General features: G+C 41.5%; 2 protein-coding genes across 7 annotated transcripts in view; both read right to left on the bottom strand.

Moving 5' to 3' along the window:
* Positions 1-11,983, bottom strand: part of NFRKB (nuclear factor related to kappaB binding protein) — a 41,651-nt gene extending 29,668 nt beyond the window's left edge. For 4 of the 5 annotated variants that reach the window (XR_010407031.1, XM_045894694.3, XM_064577226.1 and 1 more), the window contains exons 1-3: positions 11,864-11,983; positions 9,057-9,212; positions 6,110-6,311 (exon numbers count right to left, since the gene is read on the bottom strand). Coding sequence is in view for 4 of the 5 variants with exons in the window: in XM_045894694.3 (XP_045750650.1) it covers positions 6,110-6,311; positions 9,057-9,191 (337 nt within the window). In the remaining variant the exon portion in view is untranslated. Of the gene's footprint in view, positions 1-6,109; positions 6,312-9,056; positions 9,213-10,713; positions 10,798-11,863 lie in introns of all 5 variants that reach the window. The other variant, XM_045894697.3, reaches the window with a different exon arrangement.
* Positions 11,984-13,742: 1,759 nt separating this feature from the next.
* PRDM10 (PR/SET domain 10) overlaps positions 13,743-23,873 on the bottom strand; it is a 104,851-nt gene continuing 94,720 nt past the window's right edge. Inside the window, exons 20-22 of one of the 2 annotated variants that reach the window (XM_045894693.3) lie at positions 22,877-23,045; positions 18,810-18,913; positions 13,743-16,527 (exon numbers count right to left, since the gene is read on the bottom strand). In XM_045894693.3, coding sequence (XP_045750649.2) covers positions 16,327-16,527; positions 18,810-18,913; positions 22,877-23,045 — 474 coding nt within the window. In that variant the 3' untranslated portion in view covers positions 13,743-16,326. The remainder of the gene's footprint in view (positions 16,528-18,809; positions 18,914-22,876; positions 23,046-23,873) is intronic. The other variant, XR_010407030.1, reaches the window with a different exon arrangement.

The following is a 23,873-nucleotide window of genomic DNA, read 5'->3' as shown; positions in this document are numbered from 1 at the left end:
GCTAAGAACAGTGCCTCAGGGGCGCCTGGGGGGCTCAGGCATTAAAAGTCTGCCTTCGGCTCAAGTCATGGTCCCAGGGTCCTGGGGTCGAGCCCCACATCGGGCTCCCTGCTCGGCGGGAAGCCTGCTTCTCCCTCTCCCACTCCCCCTGCTTGTGTTCCCTCTCTCGCTGTGTCTCTGTCAAATAAATAAAATCTTAAAAAAAAAAAAAAAAAAAAAAAGAACAGTGCCTGAACAGCAGTAACACAGACAGAAACAGTGAGTGGAAGAGCGGTTAGCAAAGAAAGTGGGGTGTGGGGGGTAGGGTGTCAAAGACACAGGAGGAGATCCAGGCCAGAGAAGAGTCACTGATGCAAACTGGAGGAAAGTCTCAAGATGAAGAAAGTGGTCACGACAGTAGATGCTGGGCCCTACAGGGGCACCTGGCTGACTCAGTCAGAAGAGCATGCGACTCTTGGTCTCGGGGTCATGAGTTCAAGCCCCATGTTGGGTGTAGAGCTTGCTAAAAAAAAAAAAAAAAGACTGTAGATGCTGTGCACGGACCAAACAGAGAACTAAAAAGCATTTGCTGGGGTGCCTGGGTGGCTCAGTCGGTTAAGCATCCAACTCTGGATTTCAGCTCAAATCATGATCTCAAGGTTGTGGGTTCAAGCCTTGTGATGGTTCTGCACTCAGCAGGGAGTCTGTTTGAGATTCTCCCTCTCCCGCTGCCCCTCCCCCCTGCATGTGCTCTCACTCTCTCTCAAATAAATAAATCTTTTTAAAAAAATAAAAATAAATAAAAAGCATCTGCTGGTTTGGAAATTACATGCTCACTAAAGAGACATGGAGCAGAAAAAATGCTCACTGGAACAACTGGTGAGATGTGAATATGGACTATATATTAGATAACATCACGCCTGTGTTACACTTTACACTTATATACAGAATTTAAGTACAGAAAAATTCTGTATTTACAGTATCTCTGAATATGATCATTTGTGGTTATGTAAGAGAATTTTTTTTTTAAGATTTTATTTATTTGAGAGAGAGAGAGCACACAGAGGGAGAGGGAGAAGCAGGCTCTCTGCTGAGCAGGGAGCCCGATATGGGGCTCAATCCCAGGACCCCAGGATCATGACCTGAGCCGAAGGCAGACGCTTAAGCAACTGAGCCACCCAGGCACCCCGAGAGAACGTTCTTATTCTTCAGAGACGAATGCTGAAAAATGTAGGGGTACAATGTCTGCAATACTCTCAAATGGTTCAGAAAAAAAAAAAAAAAATGACAATAATACAGTAACGAGAGTGAATGTGGCAAAATGTTAATAGTTGGTGAACCTGATGAAAAGTATAGCTGACTCTTGAACACCAGTTTAAACTGTGTGGGTCAAGTTATATGTGGATTTTTTTTACAGTACATACTGTAAATGTATTTTCTTTATGATTCTATTAGCATTTTCTTTTCTCTGACTTCATTGTAAAAAATACAATACATAAAATATGTGTTAATTGACTGTTACAGGTAAGACTTCCAGTCAATACTAGGCTAACAGTTAAATTTGGGGAAAGTCAAAAGTTACACATGGATCTGTAACTGAATGGGAAGCAGGCGCCCCTCAGCCCTGCAGTGTTCAAGGGTCAACTGTATACAGGTGTCCATTATAAAATCTTGTGACCTTTCTGCAGCTTTGAACTTTAAAAGTAAAAAAGTTGAAGGAAAAGACAGGTCACAGTGGCATTAATAAAAGCACTCTCTGTGAGGTAATAATGGAAGAGCCCCAAGAAACGGGCAGAATGACTGAAAGGGGCAGCTATGGATGTCTTTCAACAAGTTTGGAGATAAAAAGGCAAATGATAGAGGACAACGGAGGGGACAGACAGTGAAGGACTTTTTTTAGTGTGAGACCCCTGAACGCATCCATAGGCTGAAGAAGAGCAAGTGGAGTGAACAGCAAAACAGAGTGAATACACAGGATAGAAGGGATGGTTAACTGAGGAAAAGAGGTCCCAGAGGAGGGAAAAGATGAAAGGATCAAGAGCAGAGGTTAATCTTAAACAGAAGACAAAACTCCTTCTTCCTCTGAGACAAGTAAAGTAGGTCAGAATGGAAAAGAATACAGGGAGCTGGGGTGTAGGTTGGAAGTAGAAAATGGGGGGTTTATGACAGAAGATCCTTTATGAAGCAGGAAGCAAGAGTTTGCTAAGCATGTGGAACTTAAGGGAAAGGTGAACATTTAAAACAGAAACAGGAAAGCTAACCAAAGGTGAAAGAATACGGGAATGCAATGACAGCTCAGAAGATGAATAAGCATGGTATTGCACCTGTCTGCACCAACACTGGAACTAAAATATGACCGCGGTCAGAGTGAAACGTGCAGGAATTCCTTGTTTGCATCCTCACCACACCCTAACACTGCCGTGGGGGAAAACATGCCAGCACAGCGGACAGTGCAAACATCACACAAGGTCCCTGCCATAACCCCTCTAAAAGCAGGCAGGCTCTATCGGAAGAGATGGTTTACTCCTACCTGAGGCCCCTGACTGCAGGGAAATAAACTTTGCCCACTACCCAGGGGAATTCCTCTTTAAACCAGTAACTCACCAAAGGAAGGAACGCGAGTCTGAAACGAGCTGAGATAATAAAAGTTTTGCAATGATAAGCCTGTCCCGTCCAGGCTTTTGTAGCTATCCTGTTGTCCAATTTAACAAAACTCAAGGAGATTCACTGTACTTTCAGGGCCTCCTGCCAAAGCAAAGTCACCCTAGAAAGAGGAGAAGAGGCCTCTCTGCTGCTCTCCGTGGAACAGAGAGGAAACTGTGGCTTAATAGTGGCCCCAAACCATTTTGCAATCCCCAATGTAATAAATGACTCAGGGCAAGGATCATTAATGGACGTTAAACCACTGAGTAAAACAAAGGCTTTTGGGAAAAAGACTATCACCTGGTCCCAAAGTATCATCCTACATTTTCCTTCTGAATTATGAAGAAAAAAGGTACTGTTACAATCAGTATGTCTGGCAGACACGTCCACTTAACCAAGTGCTCAAACACATCATTACCAACATCAGAAAAACTGACATCATGTGCCTCCTGAGGTGATGGTGGGAAAGAAGTAACATTTCCCATCTAGTATTATCGGTAAAATGTTTAACCCAAATCCAATCATGAGGAAACAAGACAATTCCCCAGGGCGCCTGGGTGGCTCAGATGGTTAAGCGTCTGCCTTCAGCTCAGGTCATGATCCCATGATCCTGGGATCGGTCCCGCATCTGGCTCCCCGCTCAGCGGGGAGCCTACTTCTCCCTCTGCCTCTCTCTGTCTCTTATGAATAAATAAAATCTCTTAAAAAAAAAGACAATTCCCCATAAAGCAGGACCTTTTAAATTCAAGTGTCCTGAGCTCTTCAAAAATGTCAGTGTGTTTTGTATGGAATCACAGAAGACCCCAAATAGCCAAGGCAATCTTGAGAAAGAAAAACAAAGCTGGAGAGATCATGTTCCTTTATTTCAAACTACACTACAAAGCTACAGTAATCAGAACATAATGGTACTGGCACAAAGAGACACACAGATCAATGCAACAGAATAGAGTCCAGAAATAAACCTACTCTTATATAATCAATTAATTTACAACAAAGACAAAAATATACAATAGGGGAAAGAGTCTCTTCAATAAATGGTGCTAGGAAAACTGGATAGCTAAATGCCAAAGAATAAAACTGGACTGCTTTCTTACACCATACACAAAAATAAACTCAAAATGGATTAAAAACTTAAATGGAAGGGGTGCTTGGTGGCTCAGTTGGTTAAGCGTCTGCCTTTGGCTCAGGTCATGATCTCAGAGTCCTGGGATGGAGCCCCACGTTGGGCCCCCCACTCAGCGTCTGCTTCTCCCTCTCCTTCTGCCTCTCCCCACTGCTCATGCTCTCTCTAATAAATAATAAAATCTTAAAAAAAAAAAAAAAACTTAATGTAAGGCTGAAAATCCTAAAACTCCTAGGAAAAAACACAGTAAACTCTTGGGACATCAGTCTTAGCAATATTTTTTGGATCTCTCCTCAAGCAAGGGCAACAAAAGAAAAAGAAAACAAAACAAAACAAAAAAACAAATGGAACTACATCAAACTAAAAAACAAAGAAAACCATCAACAAAATAAAAAGGCAACCCGCTGAATGGGAGAACATATCTGCAAATGACATAACCAATAAGGTGTTAATATCTAAATATAAGTAACTCCAACTCAACACCAAAAAGACAAATAATCCAATTAAAATGAGCAGAGGATGTGAATAAACATTTCTCCAAAGAAGACATACAGATGGCCAACAGACACATGAAAAGATGCTCAACATCACTAATCACCAGGGTACTGCAAATCAAAACCACAAGATATCACCTTAAACCTGTGAGAATGGTTATTATCAAAAAGACAAGAAATAACAAGTGTTGAGGAGGATGTGGAGAAAATGGAACCCTCACGCACTGTTTTTGGGAATGAAAAATGGTGCCTCTATGGAAAATAGTATGGAGTTCCTTAAAAAATTAAAAACAGAACTACCATTCAGCAATTCCACTTCTGGGTATTTATCTAAAGAAACTGAAAACACTAATTCAAAAAGTGTACATGCATCCCTATGTTCACTGCAGTACTATGTACATGAGTCAAGCCATAGAAGCAACTTAAACGTCCATCGATAGATGAAGAGATGAAGATGAATATATGGATAATGAGTTTATATATATATAATGGAATACTACTCAGCCTAAAAAAAGAATGAAATCTTGCTATTTGAGACAACATGGATGGACCCAGAGGATATTATCCTTACTGAAATAAGTCAGAGAAAGACAGATATCATGATTTTACTTACATGTAAAATCTGAAAACCAAAACATATGAACAACCAAAAAAAGAGAAACAGACTCAACAGACACAGAGAACAATGTGATGATTGCCTTGTGGGCGTGGGGAGATTGGGATAAGCAGAATAGGAGAAGGGGATTAAAAGCTACTAACTTCCAGTTATAAATAAGACAAAAGGATACAATGTACAGCATAGGGAATGTAGCTAGTAATATGTAACAACTTGTATGGTGACAGATGGTAGCTAGATATATCACAGGGATCACTTCAGAATATACACAGAGAATCAGGATGTACACCTGAAAATAATATAATATTGCATGTCAATCACACTTAAAAAAAGAAGTCATGGGGCGCCTGGGTGGCTCAGTTGGTTAAGCGACTGCCTTCGGCTCAGGTCATGATCCTGGAGTCCCGGGATCGAGTCCCACATCGGGCTCCCTGCTCAGCGGGGAGTCTGCTTCTCCCTCTGACCCTCCTCCCTCTCATGCTCTCTGTCTCTCATTCTCTCTCTCAAATAAATAAATAAAATCTTTAAAAAAAAAAAAAAAAGTCATTGTTTTTGAAAGACAAAGAAAAAAAGGCAGAGGGCCCTAGGTTCAGGGAGCCAAGAGACTGAAATCCAACACAATGCATGAACTTGAATAGATCGTGAATTTAAAAGGAAAAAAATAAAAAATAAAAGGCCACCATTAAGGATATTTTGGGAACAACCGACAACATCTGAATATGAGATATTCTATGATATCTGCACAGTATAAAATTTCTTGGGTGTGATAATAGGACTGTGATTACATGGTAGAATGTCCTTGTTAAGAGATACATACATGCTGAAGTGCTTGACAGTAGAGTATCATGTTTTCTGCAGGAAAAAAAGTGTATGTATGTCTGACACACAAATACACATATACACATACGTACGTGTGATAAAGCAAATGATAAACTGTTTCGAAATTTTTTTAAAGACTAATCATAAAGGGACCTATAAGGCACTAGTAATGTTTTACTTCTTGATCTGGGTGGTGGTTACACAGTTAAGTTCATATTACAATAAATCATTTATGATTGATGTATTTTCCTATGTAAGTTAGAAATTCTTATTAAAAAAAAAAAAGAATAGCCTAGGCAAAGTGTTGCACACAATTAGTCTGAGTCAGTATCAGTACATAAAAATAAATACAATAAATGAATAAAGGAGTATTTACATAAGTGAACATGTTCCTTCTTTTCCACTCCTCTCAAAAAAGAATGCCAAGCTACGTACCTCGGAAAAGCTTCTGGGCAATGTGCAGAGGGTTCCCAAAGCGGAAGTTCTCCCCACTGAACAGGGCCAAAATGAGCTGATTTTGCTGCTCAAAACTGTCTTCAGGGAAGTGAGGCAGAAACTGCTGGAGGTGTTCACGTTGAGAGTCACTCAATACTTCTTGCCATGTTGAGAGGCTGACTACATCAAAGAATATCTCAGGCTAGGACAATTAGGAAAAGCAGGAGAAAAGTAAACAAGAGAAAAACAAGCTTTTAAGTTTTTCTGTGGTAAAATATACATAAAATTTACCATTTTATCCATTTTTAAGTGCACAGTGATATTAAGTACATTCACACTGTTGTGCAACCATCACTACATCCAAGTTTTTAAGTTTGTTTAAACCAAAATGTCACTGGGACGCCTGGGTGGCTCAGTCAGTTAAACGCCTGCCTTCAGCTCAGGGTATGATCCCAGGGGCCTGGGATCAAGTCCTGCATCAGGCTCCCTGCTCAGTGGGAAGTCTGCTTCTCCCTCTGCCTGCCGCTCCCCCTGCTTTTGTGTGCACGCTCTCTCTCACTCTCGCTCTAACAGATAAATAAATAAAATCTTAAAAAAAAAAGTCACTGATCTTTATTCAGTTCTCAAATCTTAGAGATTAATGACTACATATAAACCATTATCTCATGTCCAACAGTAAATAATAATCCAAAGGAAAAACGATCTCAGTAGAGAGAATCTCATTCAGAAACCATTTCTACCAACAAGGGGTATGATGGACAACTGAATGCAGCTTAAGATGAGGGGCAGGAAAAAGTTAACATTGGGAGGAGAGAGCATGAGGAGTTGAGGCACCTGTGAAGAGCGACAAGCAGCAGGATGGAGTTCAATCTCAGTTCAATTATATGCTGTATATCTCCTATGTGCTGAGTACTAAGCTAGACTGGTATACACAGTCCAAGGGGGAAACAAGCAATTACAATGTAGCTTAAGAAGTGCTGATGTGCACAGAAGCACATAGGAGAAGCACATGCCCCAGAAGCAAGGCGTCAGAGAACACCTACAGAGGAAGTGACATTTAAGATAGTTAAGGGGGGAAAAAAAAAGTTGAAGCAGGAGAGTTAAAAATCCACAGAGCAGGGGCACCTGGGTGGCTCAGTAGTTAAGCGTCTGCCTTCGGCTCAGGTCATGATCCCAGGGTCCTGGGTTCGAGCCCCACATCGGGCTCCCTGCTCAGCAGGAAGCCTGCTTCTCCCTCTCCCACTCCCCCTGCTTGTGTTCCCTCTCTGTGTCTCTCTCTGTGAAATAAATAAAATTAAAAAAAAAAAAAAAATCCACAGAGCAGGGGCGCCCAGCTGGCTCAGTCAGTAGTGCATGCAGGTCATGAGTTCAAGCCCCACGTTGGGCATAGAGATTAAAGATTAATAAACAAAAATTCAGGGGTTTTTTTGTTTTTTAAGATTTTATTTATTTATTTGACAGAGAGAGACACAGCGAGAGAGGGAACACAAGCAGGTTTCCCGTGGAGCAGGGAGCCCGATGCGGGGCTCGATCCCAGGACCCTGGGATCACAACCTGAGCCGAAGGCAGACACTTAACGACTGAGCCACCCAGGCACCCTAATAAACAAAAATTTTAAAATTCACAGAGCAAAACCATAAAATGGAAGAATAATTAATATAAAAGAAAGGATAGCAATTACCTGTGGGGGCCTGAATGGTATTGGCAGTTACTTCTTAACCCAAGTAGTAGCTACATGGTTGTTTTATTGCTGTGTAAACTGTATATATACTATATATATATGGATTTTATATACTCTTATGTGTGCCACAGTTCACTTTTTTAATAATGAAGAGAGTTGAGGCCATGGATAGCTAGTGCAAGGACCCAAAGGGAGGGAGGGAGCAGCAGACACAAGAAAGAGGAGGAAGGGACCTATAAACATGTTAAGTACTTGTGTCTATCGTTATCCTAAGGACAATGGAGAGCCACCAAAGGGCTTAAGCAGGAGACAACCCAGAAATCCAACCATCTACTAGGCATCTCCTGCATGCATGTACTAAAACACCTCAGTGTCCAAGATCTTCCTCTGCAAATCTATTTTTGCACACTTTATTCCTGTATCTCAGTGTCTGCCACAAAGTAGTACTTAATAAAAAGTGCTGACAAAATGAATAACATAAAGAAATTTATCTGAAAGAGTGTGCAAAGAAAACGTGGATGGGAAGGATACATATGTCAACTTCAGTAACTGTTACTTCAGGTGGCAGAGAGAATAAATGGTGGCTTTAATTTTATCTACAATGTTGGACATACTACGAAAGAAAAGATCTGAACCAGATATGACTAAATGCAATTATCTCCGAAAACTGGATGATGCACCAATGAATGCGTGCTATATGACACTCTACACCTGCCTGTATATGCGAAACAGGGCAAAATAAACAGTAATTCAATACAGTTTTTGGCATACACAATGCCTTGCACATAAGCAGCACTTAGTAAGTGGTAGCCACCTTAATGATGATGAGGATTACACAGCCTGCCTGTGAAAGGGGCCAAAAGCACACTGATATCCCATTCCAGGACCTGTACTACTAACTGACTAGAGGGTTACTTAACTGACAGATATAGTTAGTGTCTGGGTTTTGTTTCATGATCCACAATGTGGGTAACCAATTTAACGTAAACATATCCATAATTCTGTCCTTAAAATATGTAATTTCTTGTTAACTCCTCAAAATTATCTGGTTAAAAATAGGACTTAAATGTATAGCTTATACTTCCTTCTCTAAGGACAATGTTAAAGACTTTACATAAAAAAGAGAGAGATGACTTTGGCTGCAATGTAGAAAATGAAACCAAAGGGAGCACAAAAGCCTGAAAACTTGTAGAGTATGGAAAAGGTTTAGAATAGTGGTTATGGGCAAGGTGACAGAGAGAAGATGGTCGTGATGGTACTACTTACATCCTCCAGAAGGTCCTCGGGCAGACTAACCCTGGTGCCCCCCAGGAGGCAGTCCTCCATAATACGTGTGCCATGGCCATCTCCACATGGACCCAGTTCCAAGGGATCCGTCAGCATATGGTCCAAGGAATCCATTGTTTATGTTCCACAGGTAATCTAGACAAATATATGCAGTCATACCTCCAGATAGAAAGGCAGGAATCCCGGGGTCTGGTTGACACTAACACTCCTTCAAAAAATATTCTGGCCCAGAAAATAGTCAAACTCAAATCCAGTTTTATACTTTATCCTCCTACCCTAACTACAGCTACACACCTCTTCTCTCTTCTACCACTGCATTCTCATCTCAATCTTCAAATCTTTTCTAGTAGGTCTCATTGCTCAGAATGCTTCTACAATAACTCCCAAATCTACAGAATTTCTTAAACCTTCATTTTACACTTGAGTAAAGTGAGACTTAGAGATTAAATGATAAACAGATCAGAGTTCATAACTTAAGACTTCTCAGGCCAATAATCTCTCTACCATAAAATAATTTCTTGGGGCGCCTGGGTGCTCAGTCGGTTAAGCATCTGCCTTCGGCTCAGGTCATGATCCCTGGGTCCTGAGATCGAGTCCCACATCGGGCTTTCTGCTCAGCGGGAGCCTGCTTCTCCCTCTCCCTCTGTCCCTCCCCCAGCTGATGCTCGCTCGCTCTCTCAAATAAAATCTTTAAAAAATATTTTAAAAATTTAACAATTATTATTTTTTTTAGTAATTCTTTGTTATGCTATCATGAAGAAAAATCAACCATATAACCACTAACAATAAATTATTTAATGAGGGCCTATTAAGCACCATGCCTCTCATTTAATTCCCACAACTGTGCAAGACAGGTTCTTCAGATCTACTCCATAGATTATTAAAACTGAGGATCAAAGTAGATAATTTGCCCAATCTCAGGGACAGTGGATGAATGAAACTCAGGTCTGTCTGATTACAAACACACATTCTTAACACTACACCTCCTGTATAAACTAGTCCACATAAACTCTGGGGTCTCCAAGCACCTGACCACAACAGCCAGTAAACTTACTAGCCAATCTGCCAACTGAAGGTCCATCTGATATTTATAACCATGTAAATATAATGCTATTTTTCTCCTCCCTGTAATAACTGAACACTGCTGGTCATCTTTAGAAATGTACATATCAAAACATCTTCAAAGGGGTGCCTGGCGGGCGCAGTCAGTTAAGCCTCCAACTCTTCTTGGTTTTGGCTCAGGTTGTGATCTCAGGGTTGTGAGATCAGGCCCGGTGTTGGGCTCCATGCTCAGTGGGGAGTCTCCTTGAGATCCTCCCTCTCCCACTGTTCCTCCCGCTTGTGCTCTCTCTCAAATAAATAAATAAATCTTAAAAAAAAAAATCTTCAGAAAGCATCTCGTTAGGCTAATGGCTAGAATCAGCTGTAAAGCTGAGGCCACAGGATTGAACAAAACTAACAGGACGACAGGGAGCATTAACTCAATCACTCTACAAACATTTGCTAAATCAATTCTATCTCCCATTCCTACCAAATGGACTAACAAGCACAATAAAATGGAAAGAAAAAAAATCAGACTTAACAGTCAAAATGCCAAACTTCTAGCCTAATCTTGGTGACCCTAGGCAAATCTTACCTTGCAAGGTGTCAATTTCCTTATTTGTAAGACAAAGGGGAGTTGCACCAGGTCCTCTGTACTATTATTTCCAATTTTGGAATCCTACAATAAATAATCTCCAGATGGATGACAGTTTATATGACTTAATGCAGTCATATAAACATAGTAACATAATGACTTCTGATTCCAAAACTCTTAAAATGATAAAAAGCAGAGCTGTAATATTACTACTAAAATAAGCATCTTCCCACAAATTATTTCAAGTTATCTTTTAGAGATTTCAGATTTATGTAAAGATACTGCAGGGAGATTAGTGCTGGACAAAGCAGATGGTCTCCAAACAACTGTGCTCCATCACCTTTCAATACATGGGGAAATTACAACATCTGAACATTCTTGGTGCCTAAATAACTGAAGCAGGTGAGAAAGCACACGGCGCATGAGTTTAACAAAACTTTAAAATAGAAAAATTGGCAGAAGCAACCTGATACTTAGAGCAAGGTACTCTTTACAGAATTGACATAGAACAGGATAGTAACTGCAAAGCCACTGTTCTACCTGACTCTTAGGAGGATCGCCCCTGTTTGACAACTTGTTCCCAAGTTTCTTCAACTACGATGGATGTGTAGCTAAATTTAATCTATTCGAGTGGCAACATTTGCCCTGCTACTATTCTGAACAGGATCTCAAAATACAAAAAGCAGAGAGCTGCCAGAGGATTGGAACCCCGGAAGCCAAGGATTTCTAAATCTTGCGGCGTCCTGGACCTCCGTAGTAGACCAGGAAAGTGTCTCCCAATGGCCTTTCCTCTGCACCTGGTCTAGTCTTGCCTCTTGGACCCTCCCCAACGAAAAAGCTAAACCCTGGGCTGCTTCCGGAGCAAACGCCCGCTCCAAATCCGCCGCCCCTGCAGCTAAACCCCTCCCCAGCCCACCCGGCCCCGCACAAGGCCCGGGTACCGCCCCTCTAAACTGCACCTCTGCGCCCACGGCCCCTCCCCCACACCGTGCCTAACCCTAACCCCCACCCACCCGGCCGCCCGGCTCCCAACACGCCCGCTCCCCTGCCCCAGGCCCACAGGAGCAGCGACCCTCGGAGACCCAGCCGCTCCCTCCCTCCGCTCCCCGGCTACACTTTAACCCTTCCACCGTCCTGGGCCCGCCCTCACCTGAGTCGCCGGCGCGGGTCTCCCAACCCGCGGCGCTTCTCGGCCCGCGGGCTCTCAGACGCGCTCGCTCCCGCAAGGCGTCTCGGTGCGTGCACGCTCCGGGCTCGGGCGGCGGAAGGGGCGGGGTTGCGCGGGGCGGGGCCTGGAGGGTGCCGAGGGGCGGAGCCGAGCGGGGCGGGGCCTGGGGCGGTGAGAGCCCGCGCTGCTGGGTTTGGGTTGCAGTTTGCACGCGGCTTGGGCCTGTTGGTCTCACCTGCATAGAAGCTTCTTCGGAAGAATGTCTGTAGTCTTTACCTAGCCGCGAACTGAGGCCCATGAATGAGTGAATGCAATTTTATTAGCCAACGTTTGCAGAGAGCATACCCTGTACCAGGCACTATGCTAAGCACTTTCTAGCCCCTATCTAGTACTGTATGCTCTTATGCACTATTCCCATTTTACAGCTGAGGAAACTGCAGTTTCTTGAGTTTCAGGGAGGAAAACACAGACCCGGAGCCTGTGCCCCTGCGTATCCCCATATCTTCCTCCTGTCCCTGGGCCCCTGACGTTGGGAAAGAAAGTATACACACGTCGAAGAAATACATTTAAAATTAAACTCGATTACATTCCTCTGTTAAGAATCTAGGTCCCAGGGCACCTGGGTGGCTCAGTCGGTGGCTGTCTGCCTTCGGCTCAGGTCATGATCTCGAGGTGCTGGGATCGAGCCCCATGTCGGGCTCCCTGTTTAGAGGGGAGTCTGCTTCTCCCTCTTTCTCTGCCATTCCCCCAGCTCGTGCTTTCTCTCTCTCTCTCTCAAGGGGTCAGGTAAAATCTTAAAAAAAGAAGAATCTAGGTCCCTGGTGCCTGGGTGGCTCAGTCGGTTAAGTCTGCCTTCTGCTCAGGTCATGATCCCTGAGTCCTTGGGTTAAGTTGCATGGGGCTCCCTGCTCAGCCGGGAGTCTGATGCTCCCTGACCCTCCCTCCTCTCGTGTTCTCTCTCTCTCTCTCTCTTAAATAAATAAATAAATCTTTAAAAAAAAAAAAGAATCTAGGTCCCTTTTTCACTGAGTCTTCTTTAGAACAGCTTCAGACTACTTAATCCACAACTTCTCCCAGCAGCCCTGCAGAGACCATCCTCAGGTCTCTCCACTGGATGGAAATGTGTTGGGGAAGCTGACAGGCCAAACTATTGCTCCTCCCTTGTTGGAAAACAGTGGTTTCCAAAGAAAGCCCATTTTTGCTCCCCTGCTGGCTGCCCACCTCCCCTTAGTTCCTGCCTGTTAGACCATTGGGAGGTTCTTGAATTAGAAACCACCAACTAAAAGGGCCGAGGAACACCATTCCATAGTTATCATCCCTAAGTTTCCTTATATTGTGTCTCCGACCAGACCAGCGTGAACCAGAGTCAAAACATTATAAATTGTAATATTAAAAAAAAAAAATGGGGGCACCTGGGTGGCTCAATTGGTTAAGCGATGACTCTTGATTTCAGGTCAGGTCAGATCTCAGGATTGTGAGATAAAGCCCCACTATGGCTCCTGGCTCAGAGGGGAGTCAGCTTGAGATTCTTTCCCTCTGGCCCTCCCTCCTCCCAGCTCACCCAGGTGCGTTCTCTCTCTCTAAAATAAATAAAAATCTTTTTTTAAAAAAATTAACAATCTCAGTAGTTCTTGTAGCTTCACACATACAAACAAGGAAGATGTTTATTAAAAAAAAATATTTATTAATTTTTACACCTGCTGAGTAGCACAAGACTATTAACACTATAACTCACTGAATGTACAATAAATGTTCACATTTAAATAACAGGACAGGGTCAATATTTTCAACCTGTGGGTCAGCTTTAGCATCTCATGAAGTGCTTTTTAGCCCTAGATATCTTGAGAGTTTTTTGAAAGGATAATTCCAAATCAGAAAACAATTCAAGAAGATCAAAACAATAGGTTTTTCCAGAATAATAGGAATTTTACATGATGAAATGTCTATTTATGCAGCACAAATCAAATAATAAAAATGTAAAATCTGTATGTAACCTACTCCAAAATTTTCACACTGCACTGATTGAAGTCTAGAGTGCCAATATGTCCTAAGAGAGGCCACAATATAAACATTGGCTACATACTTTTTTTCCATACTGGTCTTCAGATGGCTTATAATCCACCATCTCTTCAAATCCAAGTCCTTTTGAAAATCTATTAACTTGGAATGGACATGCAGAATACCTGATCTTAAAGAAGTGTTGTTTGGCTTGACTGCACCTGCAACCAACTCTGGTTGATAATATACAAATTAGTTTTAGATCCTTTGCTTATTCCACGTAAGTACAAAAAGAGAAAAAGAAAAAACTTAGGTGGGAAAGAAACAGAGTCCTTCCAAACTATTTTCTTCTTTGTATTTTACAACTTGAAATAACTGGCATAAAATGAACATTCTGTTCAGTGATAGTTTTCTCTTTTAATCAATAAGTTATTCCTGAGGGAAGGGGAGGTACTTTGCTGGTTCAAATTAAAAAGGACCCAATAGGGCCAAATTTAAGGTGTAAAAATTTAACTGGACCTTTAGCAAAGTCTAATATTCTTCACCTAGCAAGTCTTTCTAGACTGGACACTAGGATATTTACAATCATTACACTGCAGGACTTTGGAACCCAGAGCCTCTGTTTTGTGACTCAGGGTCGATATTTTCTATTGAAAACATCAACATTACATCTTTGTTACCAAAGATAGAGTCCATCCCTAGTTTCTACACATTTACCAAGTAACTTTCTCAAGTTCTCTTAGTGCCCAGATTTTCAGGGATAACTAAATCAATGAGGTCTCAAAAATAAAGTGCAAAATCTACATATTAGTAAAGTTATTTCAACAGAATGGTTTTTCAAAAAGATGTCTTTACCATAAAGAAGCTACTATACTTTTTTAGTTTATAGAACCAGTTTTTACCCAGAAATGTAAATAAAAAAGATTAGTTAACTTCATTTGAAATTGAACTTAGGTCTTTCTGTTCAGGAGTGATAGGTTCCATCATAGGATACTTACTCTAAAAATGTGTTAGTATGTCAAAAAGTTGTTAAAATACACACTGATTTCTGTAATGGTTTATGTGTACAATTGGAATGCACAGGAAAAAGGAGGGAAATGTTTTTCCCCATTGAGTTCATAGCCAACAAGGCAGCAAACAAGAACACATATAAGAAAAACTATCGCTGAGGCAGACTTTTTTTCCTCCCAAACGACAGTGTAAGATGCATAAAGATTGGATTTCTTTAATATCCCTTATAATTACCTTGACATATAAACGGTCCCCACATTCTTATTTTTCTCCTAAGTGTGAAGTTGGTCATCTTTCCAAAAGGTCCAGGTGAGTTACAATATGCATAAGTTAAAAGTATTAAAAAAAATACGAAGGGCCACCTTTCCATCCAACCTTAAAGAATGTTCATTTTAAGACAGCATGAGAAGTACTAAAATACACTGCATGATGTGACAGTCGAATGTACGCCTGATAAGAACGAGGAATTTATCCTGTACCAATGAATGGTAAATGGATCCTGCAAGGCAGGACAAGGTTTCAGTGCTTTTCACTTTATTGATAGGTAATTATCTTAGAATTTTTCTTTGTACCAAGATCTCGAACGCCTCCTTCTTAATACACCACAACCAGAGAATGGGAGGCAAAGCTTTAACGTAGGAGTTTAAATTCTGCTGACATCAAACAAACCTTTTCTCTTACAGGGAGTCTACCGTTGCGGAGTAATAAAGTAAATAAAATAAATCCGAACAGGAGGTTCTGGCCTCAGTGGCTGAAGGCTGCACTTGTGCAAACACCTGTGCAAAGCACCACCAATCGTAACCCAACAACGGTCTCCCCAAAGAGGCAAGCTGTTGTTGTGGTTGTTTTAAATCAGCAATAAGAAAAATCTAGAAGACGGTTTTTCCTTCAGAACATCACAGTCAAACCTCTGTTTCATCGTCTTTATTTTCATATTCAATAGGCTCCCCTTGTTAAATTACTGAAAATGCAAACTCAAAAGATGAAGCAGTTCTGACTGAATAAAATGCCCGTCTCCTTCAGTGCCATGGCTTGGAATGAAGAAGTCCAGTGGCCATGGACTTGGCACATCCTTTCTCCACCTTTGGTACAAACGTGATACACCACCTAGTATTTCCACAAAGGAAAAGTAAGGCCTATCAATGTGTTAAAAAAACCAACTCAAGAGTAAGGCGAAGTTTCTCCACCTTGAAATCTACTTTCCCCTGAAAGATCTCCATTCCATGGCAGAAGCTCCTAGGGTTTGAAGAGTCAATTTGGTAAAGATGACCTTTATAAAAGGAGCCCCAGTGTGTGTAGAGTGTCAAAACTGTGGTTTCCAAATTCTTGAGTGAATGATAAATCTTAAAAAAAGAGTTCCAAGTGTTGGAAGCTTTCAAACTTATGGATGAGAAAAGACATGATGTGACTGCTGGATTCAAGCTGAAGGGTAGAAGTTAAGGTTTGGTGATATGCACTTCGCTGCTCCCATTCCCGTTGGTGGTGGTTGTAATGATGTACTGTGTGGGCTGCTGTTGGCTGGTGGTCTGGGGGTCCAAGTCACTGTGTGTAGCTGGCTGAACCTGGACTCCCGTGGAGAGAGCAGAAGCTTGCTTTTCCTCCAATTCTGGTTGACTTTCTGATAACACATAATGACCCTAGAATAAAAAAAGATCTTTAGAAATCTGAAGTCTAAAGGTTCTTGGTGGAGAGAGAAAGAAGGAATATGAAAGGAAATGTTACAAGGTGACACCAAAATAGGCACTTATGTGAGTACTTTAGAGGGGATGGATCAGTCAGAGTAATAGACTACCAAGGTAATTTAAGGGACCGCCTTAGGTGTTCCACCAAATGATATAGTGAAGAGCTTCGAGTACAGAAATTTGCATTACAATAGTGACCTATGTGGCAAAGGAAGCGTGGGCTATTGTACTGCTCCTAAGAATTTAGATAGTCATAAAATAAGACTGATGTCTATTAATATTTAAGAGTAATTCAAAATAGATCACAGAAGAGATATTTAAAGTTTCTTTAAAGAGACATAATGGCTCCCAAGACAGGGAGTCAAGATCAGTGGTTCCTAGGTTTCAGAATTTCATAGGCCAGCAAATTAAAAGTAATAGTAAGTATTCCCAAATTTTATTTTGCCAAGTAAAGTCATTTTTAAGATGCTACTGTCAAATGAGAGAAATTTTAACACTCAAAAGTATAAGAAGAATACAATCTTAGAATAAAATCCTTTACATTGAATCAATTTAGCTTTATGAAAACATGCATTGTCGTTATTTTTCCTTTGATCATGAAAACTTCACAGACATGGAGCTAGCTATCTCCTAAGTTAACGTTTTTAAAGAAATGTGTCCCTTGGCAGGGTGATCAGTCTGCTATATAGGCTAAGAATAAAGAAGTAACAGAGGAAAACCCAGGCAGTGAGTGGCCTTTCCAAGCACTGTCCAGAAAAAAAGCCATAGGCAAATACCCATTTGATTTCTCTAGGGCCATGTGCTCAGAGTCCACACTCATCAATCTCTGATTATGATTTCGTTTCCCATGTGAGTCTTTCTCTAGCAGGAGGAGGCTGGCTCTCAGCCTAGGGTCCATGGACTACTAGGTGGTCCATAGATAGGCTTTAGAGATTCTATGAACCCTTGGAAAATGTACATTAAATTTGTGTGTGTGTGCACGTGTGTGTGTGTGTGTGTGTGTGTGTATTATGGCAGGAGGAGGGGAAGATCCTTGGCTATAATCAGGTTCTCAAATGAGTTCCTGGCCAAAAAAAAGGTAAAGAGTCAATGGGTCTGACAGGGAGTAAAAATCTCACTGATTATGCCAGAGACTATTCCATTGTACATTAGTTATTGTCTTCACTGACCGTAGCAGTACTCTGGATTTACACATCTCTCCTAAGTCTAGTTAATGTGAGTTTGTGTGCTAAGAAATAGGTAACCTCTCAGTATGCTTTGGGGAAAAAAAATCAGGTTTTCATTTTGGGGGGTTTTTTTGTTTTTTTTTTTTAATTTGTCAGAGAGAGAGAGAGCACAGCAGAGGGAGTGGCAGGCAGAGGGAAAAGCAGGCTCCCTGCTAAGTAAGGAGCCTGATGTGGGACTCGATCCCAGAACCCTGGGATCACGACCTGAGCTGAAGGCAGATGCTTAACCGACTGAGCCACCCAGACGTCACAAAAAATCAGGTGTTGAGGCCACCAGACTACCCTGCTACTCTTTGAGACCTCTTGGGAAAGGGTCTTCCCCTGGGAACCTCCCAATATCCCTAGCCACTCATGAGTATGTTTCTTAATTTAAATTTACATACTGTTTTCTAATCACTTAGAGGCAGGCCAGAACAAACCAGTGACGATAAAACCAGAGGTAGCAGATAAAATCAACATTGACCTGCCTAATCTAAATAAAACAAGATAATTCATGACAATGTTTTTCCCGGGGGGGGGGGGGCGCGAGTGGGGGAGACTGAATGTTTAAAATAGCTTAAAAGAGCTCCATAACAGATTCATTCTATTATTCTCTTCCAACCCAGTTGAAGACCAATAGTCATGAATACTTTCCACAAAGCACATAAAAAGGTGATCAATTACGAATCTGTATGTATATGGATCTAGGAGGTTCATTACAGTTATTAACTGCATAGGTATTTACTGACCATTTGCTATAGCCCAGCGTCCTGTGCAAGGCACTGAGAATAAAGAGATAAAGACCAAGACCCAGCTTTCAAGGAATTCATTGTCTGCTGGGAAAAGATTGACAGTAAGCCAGTAATTAATATAAACTATAATAAGGGTTATAATATAACTCCACAAGGAGTTATGGGAATACAGAGGAGGTACTTCTAACTCAGATAAGGAAAGCTGAGGAATAGGAAACAGAGGGAGGTGAGAGTGGTGTAGTGTGATGGACAGGAAAGCCCTCCCGAGCAGGTCACTTACCGGCGTAACTGCCTTTACTTGGCCAGTGGTGACAGGAGTGGCCACACCACTGTCTGTAATCACAAACTGACCTGGGGGAAGTGTCATCATTTGAATCTCCGATGCTGAAAAACAGGAAATAGCCATACTTCAGTGGTCTCAGATTTTAATACAAGTTGTAGAAACAAATACCTAACCATTGGCCACATTCTTGGGACATTTTCCATAGATTTGCTTGCCGTAGAATCTTATCATGATACGATTTCTTGATACTCTGATAAGAATGATCATAGGAAGTTAGCAGAGAGTTATCAAATATCAGAAATAATCAATGCAAAAAAAAAAAAAAAGAAATAATCAATGCATCTCCCCCAAATGTGGCTTCTGAATATCCATAAGACAAATATTCAATAATTTTTTTTAAATCTTGAAATAAGTTACAAAGGTTTACCTGTGAGCTCAATATTTTTAACTTTTACATTCGGATTTGAGTCATTGATAAATGTACCCACTATTGCCTACTAATCACAACATAATCTAACTTGAATTTTATTTCACCACCAGTGTTATTAAAGCAAATTAAAAACAAAGTTCACCCTAGCATCCAGTTGATAGTTTTTATATAATAGCTTCTGTCTGATTCCAGAGCTGATATAGGAAACATTGTAAAATGAGCCTAGATCATAAAATAAGCTGGGATCATACCAGCATGCAAGATGCTGTAAGAGACTACAGGGTCATGTAGAAAAGACACAGGGGCCAATTTGAAGATGCTCTCATTAGCCAATGATGGGATAATCTGAGCAACAATAAGGGTAACAACTGCAATGGCTTGAAATATATTTACTGTGTTGAAATTCATGAGAATACAATGATAGTAAGACACACACGCATACCCCTCATTGGTCACCTGGGATAATACTAGGAAAGAACTCATTATTTTGAAAACTGGTAAATAAAAGAGATGAACTGAATATTTAAAGGATTTATCCTGCCCTTCCTGTGCGAACTGCACCGCAGAGTAACTTGTTAGTTAAGGTAAAAATTTTTTCTTTACGGAAGTTTTCTAGGGGTACCTGGCTGGCCCAGTCGGTGGTGTGCATGACTCTTGATCTTGGGGTTGTGAGTTTGAGTCCCACACTGGGTGCAGAGATCACTTAAAAATAAAATCTTAAAAAAGAAGAAGTTTTCTAGTTGATAAGTAAGAAAAGAATGATAGAATCAGAATATGACAATTTTGCAATCTCTAATGAAACAGTGGTGCAAAGGGAAAAGACAGACAACCAAACATTATGTGCCTCCTGATGGAAGTACACACCACCACCCAGAAGTGTCTTGGGAGGGAAAACTGAACCTGAATTTGATCAAGCCTCCAGTCTACAGGAAAGAAAACGGACAGAAGAAAGCATCTTAAATGATAATATAGGGATGACAACAGCAAAATTCAAAATGTGAGAAATTCTACAGAACAAATGACCCAGTTTCTTCAACACATAAATTGCAATTTAAAAGAGAGAGAATACATATTTAAAACAAAAAACAAAAAACAAAAAAACCTCAAAGGCTGCCTGGTCGGTAGAGCATGTGAATCTAGATCCTGGGGTCATGGGTTTGAGCCCCACGTTGGGTGTAGCAATTACTTAAAAAAATAAAATCTTAAAAAAAACCCTTCAAAATATATAACCAATTGCAATGCATGAGCCTTATTTGGAACTCAGTTTGAACAAACCAACCATAAAAAAAATTTATGAGGGGCGCATGGGTGGCTCAATCAGTTAAGTGACTGCCTTCAGCCCAGGTCATGATCCCAGGTCCTGGGATTGAGCCCCGCATTGGGCTCTCTGTTCAGCAGCGAGCCTGCTTCTCCCTCTCCCTCTGCCTGCTCCCCTGCTTATGCTCTCTCTCTCTGTCAAATAAATTAATAAAATCTTAAAAAAAAATTTATGAGACAATCACAGAAATACGAACAGTGGATATTTGATGGTTATCAAAGAATTAGTGTCATTTATTTTTAGGTTTGATGACAGTACTAGAGTTGTGTTTTGTTTTGTTTTTTTTAAAGATTTTATTTATTTGACAGAGAGAGACACAGTGGGAGAGGGAACACAAGCAGGGAGAGTGGGAGAGGGAGAAGCAGGCTTCCCACGGAGCAGGGAGCCCGATGCGGGGCTCGATCCCAGGACCCTGGGATCATAACCTGAGCCAAAGGCAGACGCTTAACGACTGAGCCACCCAGACGCCCCTAGAGTTGTGTTTTAAAAAACATTTATGTGGGCACCTAGGTGACTCAGTCAGTTGAACGTGGGAGTCCTGATTTTGGCTCAGGTCATGATCTCAGGGTTGTGAAATGGAACCCCACTTCAGGCTCCACACTCAGCAGGGAATCTGCTTGAGATCCTCTCTCTCCCCCCTGCCCCTCCCCCTCAAATAAATAAATAAATCTTTAAAACTATATATATTTATGGATGGAGGCACCTGGGTGGCTCAGTTGGTTAAGTGTCTGACTTTTGATTTCATCACAGGTCATGATCTCAGGGTTGTGAGATGGAGCCCAGCATTGGGCTCCACGCTCAGTGAGGAATCTACTTGAGCTTCTCTCTCTGCCCCTCCCCCCAGCCCCACTCATGCTCTAAATAAATAAATAAATAAATAAATAAAATATTTTTAAAAATATTTATGGATGAAATAATATGGATTATTGTATAGTTGGGGGATTGGAAGAGAATGTTGGGGGTACAAATGAGACAAGACTGGCCCTGAGTTCATAACTGAAGTTGGATAATGGGTACCAAGGCGTTCATTATACTACTCTATTTTTTGTATTTTAAATGTTTTCCCTAATAACTTCAATTCCAGAATCTTTTCTTCAGGTTTTCTATTATTCCCATGGCGATCTACATCATGCCACATTTCTTTCACAGGAATTAAACTTAGTATAAATGTCTACTGACCAGGGTTCTCCTGGTATTTACCGTGAGTAGGAGTCTTTCCCCGAGTAGAAACAAGACTCAGCCCTCATTGTGACCACCAATATTTAAGAGAACAGAGTGTAAAAATAACAAGAACGTACAGTTTGAGCCTGATTCCATACCAAATCCACATAACACAGCCAAGGACAATGGAGACAGACTCAAGGAAAGAAATCAGTAGTAGGAGGAAGACCAACACTGGCCTTCCTAACTTCTCAGCCCCTACTGCTCCTAGTTGCTACTATCAAGGGCTGTTGTTTCCTCTATTCCAGATCTTCAGTCATAAAGACCCCATGCTTTCCAGCTCATATCCAAGGCTGCCATCCCCACCAAATCTGTTCACTATTAGGACCTCTAGCACCAGCCTTTTGCTGCTTCTGTAGCACTAATCTCAGGGTTTTGAAAGCCAACTACTCATATCTCTCTCTCTACTAGATAATGATCTCTTTGAGCCAAAGACTATCTTATAAGGAGAGGCCACAGAGTGGGGTGGTTTGGAGTGTAAACTCTGAAGCCAGACTGCCTGAGTTCCAATCCTCTAGTTACTAGCTGTGTTCCTTGGGCAAGTTACTCTGTGTCTGAGTTTCCCTATCTATAAAGTGCAAATAGCAATTGTACTTATATGTTGTTGTGAATACTGAATGTAGTATATATGTGGTTTAGAATCATTCCTGGCACCTAGTGAGAGCTTAGAGCTTAATGAAAGCTGGCTGTATGGTGTTACTGTGTGGTGTTACTGATACGAATCAATATTAATTTTTTGTATAGCCAGGGTCTAGCACATCCACCTATACAAAGACTATATTCAATAAATGTTGATGGAAGAGATGACTCACCACCATCAACCTACCCTAGATCCATCTATTCTGCTACTTAGTCCATCCGCCTACACTTTCTCTGGCAGTGTTCCTGATGTCTCTGAAATGGGTGGCTCTCTGAGATCAGAACGCTGCCTTGAATTTGGTCATGAAACTCATTCAAGGACATGCACTACGAAGTGTAGAAAATGGCCAGTGATACTTTAGTCCAGAAAATTTATTCTAAAGCTGATGAAATTATGACCCTTGAGTGTAGATACCCCACCCGTGAGCTACAGCACCATCCCTGTTCCTGCCTTACAGTAGCCACGGAAGGAGTTCCAAGCGTTGGGTAGGTAGGTGTGTTGTACAGAGGAGCCCGGCTGCTGCTGGAGAGCCTGGCCCGGTGTGGAGGCGCCGCCTTGTATCTGCGAGGGGCTGAGCCCTTGCTGGGACTGCTGGGAGGCAGGGCTCAAGGGCTGCCCAGTTACCTAGAGAGAAAGACAAGGCGGGAGTAGAAAACTAATCACTTCCAATTTAGTTAAGACTCACAAATAACTGAAGGAAGTAAATCTGGCTAACATGAATTATAACACTGAAGTATTGCTGCTAAAATAATAATATTTTAAATAAGAATAGGATCAATGAAAAGGAATCATAACTATCAAAATCCTAATTCGTTTTCAAAGGATTGTCTACAAGAATATCCAAAAAAGTAATTTCACTGAGCTCATTAGAAAGACAAATGGGGCGCCTGGGTGGCTCAGTCGGTTAAGCGTCTGCCTTCGGCTCAGGTCATGATCCCAGGGTCCTGGGATCGAGTCCCGCATCAGGCTCCCTGCTCTGTGGGGAGCCTGCTTCTCCCTCTCCTCCCCACTTGTGCTCTCTATCTCACTATCTCTGTCTCTCTCAAATAAATAAAATCTAAAAAAAAAAAAAGACAGACAAATGAATGAAAGTCTAATTATCTTCATTGCATAAGATTTGACAAATTGAGAAGCTAAAGAACTTGCCTATGTCACAGAGTGAATCTGTAACACAAATTGAAGTAGAACCCAGAAATCATAATTTCCACTGAGTACACTAGGAAATCCCACCCAGGTAGTGGAGATAAACACAGGTGTACAGGCAGACATCCATGGAGAGGCTTACTTCTGTCCACAGGATAGAGCCCAAGCTCCATAGTTTGCCATTCAAGTCCTCCATATTCCAGCTCCAAACTACTTTCCCAACTTTTCTCCCAAACATCATTTCCTATCAGTAACCTAAACAGTTTTCCATAAATAATACCAGTTTCCCACCTCTGTGCCTTTACTCAC

The sequence above is a fragment of the Mirounga angustirostris genome, unplaced genomic scaffold (genome assembly GCF_029215605.1).
Source record: "Mirounga angustirostris isolate CCGP_5_RB_7025 unplaced genomic scaffold, mMirAng1.0.hap1 SCAF_13, whole genome shotgun sequence".
In the NCBI taxonomy this organism is placed as follows: domain Eukaryota; kingdom Metazoa; phylum Chordata; class Mammalia; order Carnivora; family Phocidae; genus Mirounga; species Mirounga angustirostris.
The sequence above is the reverse complement of the archived record's forward strand: the minus strand, read 5'-3'. Positions and strand labels throughout refer to the sequence as shown.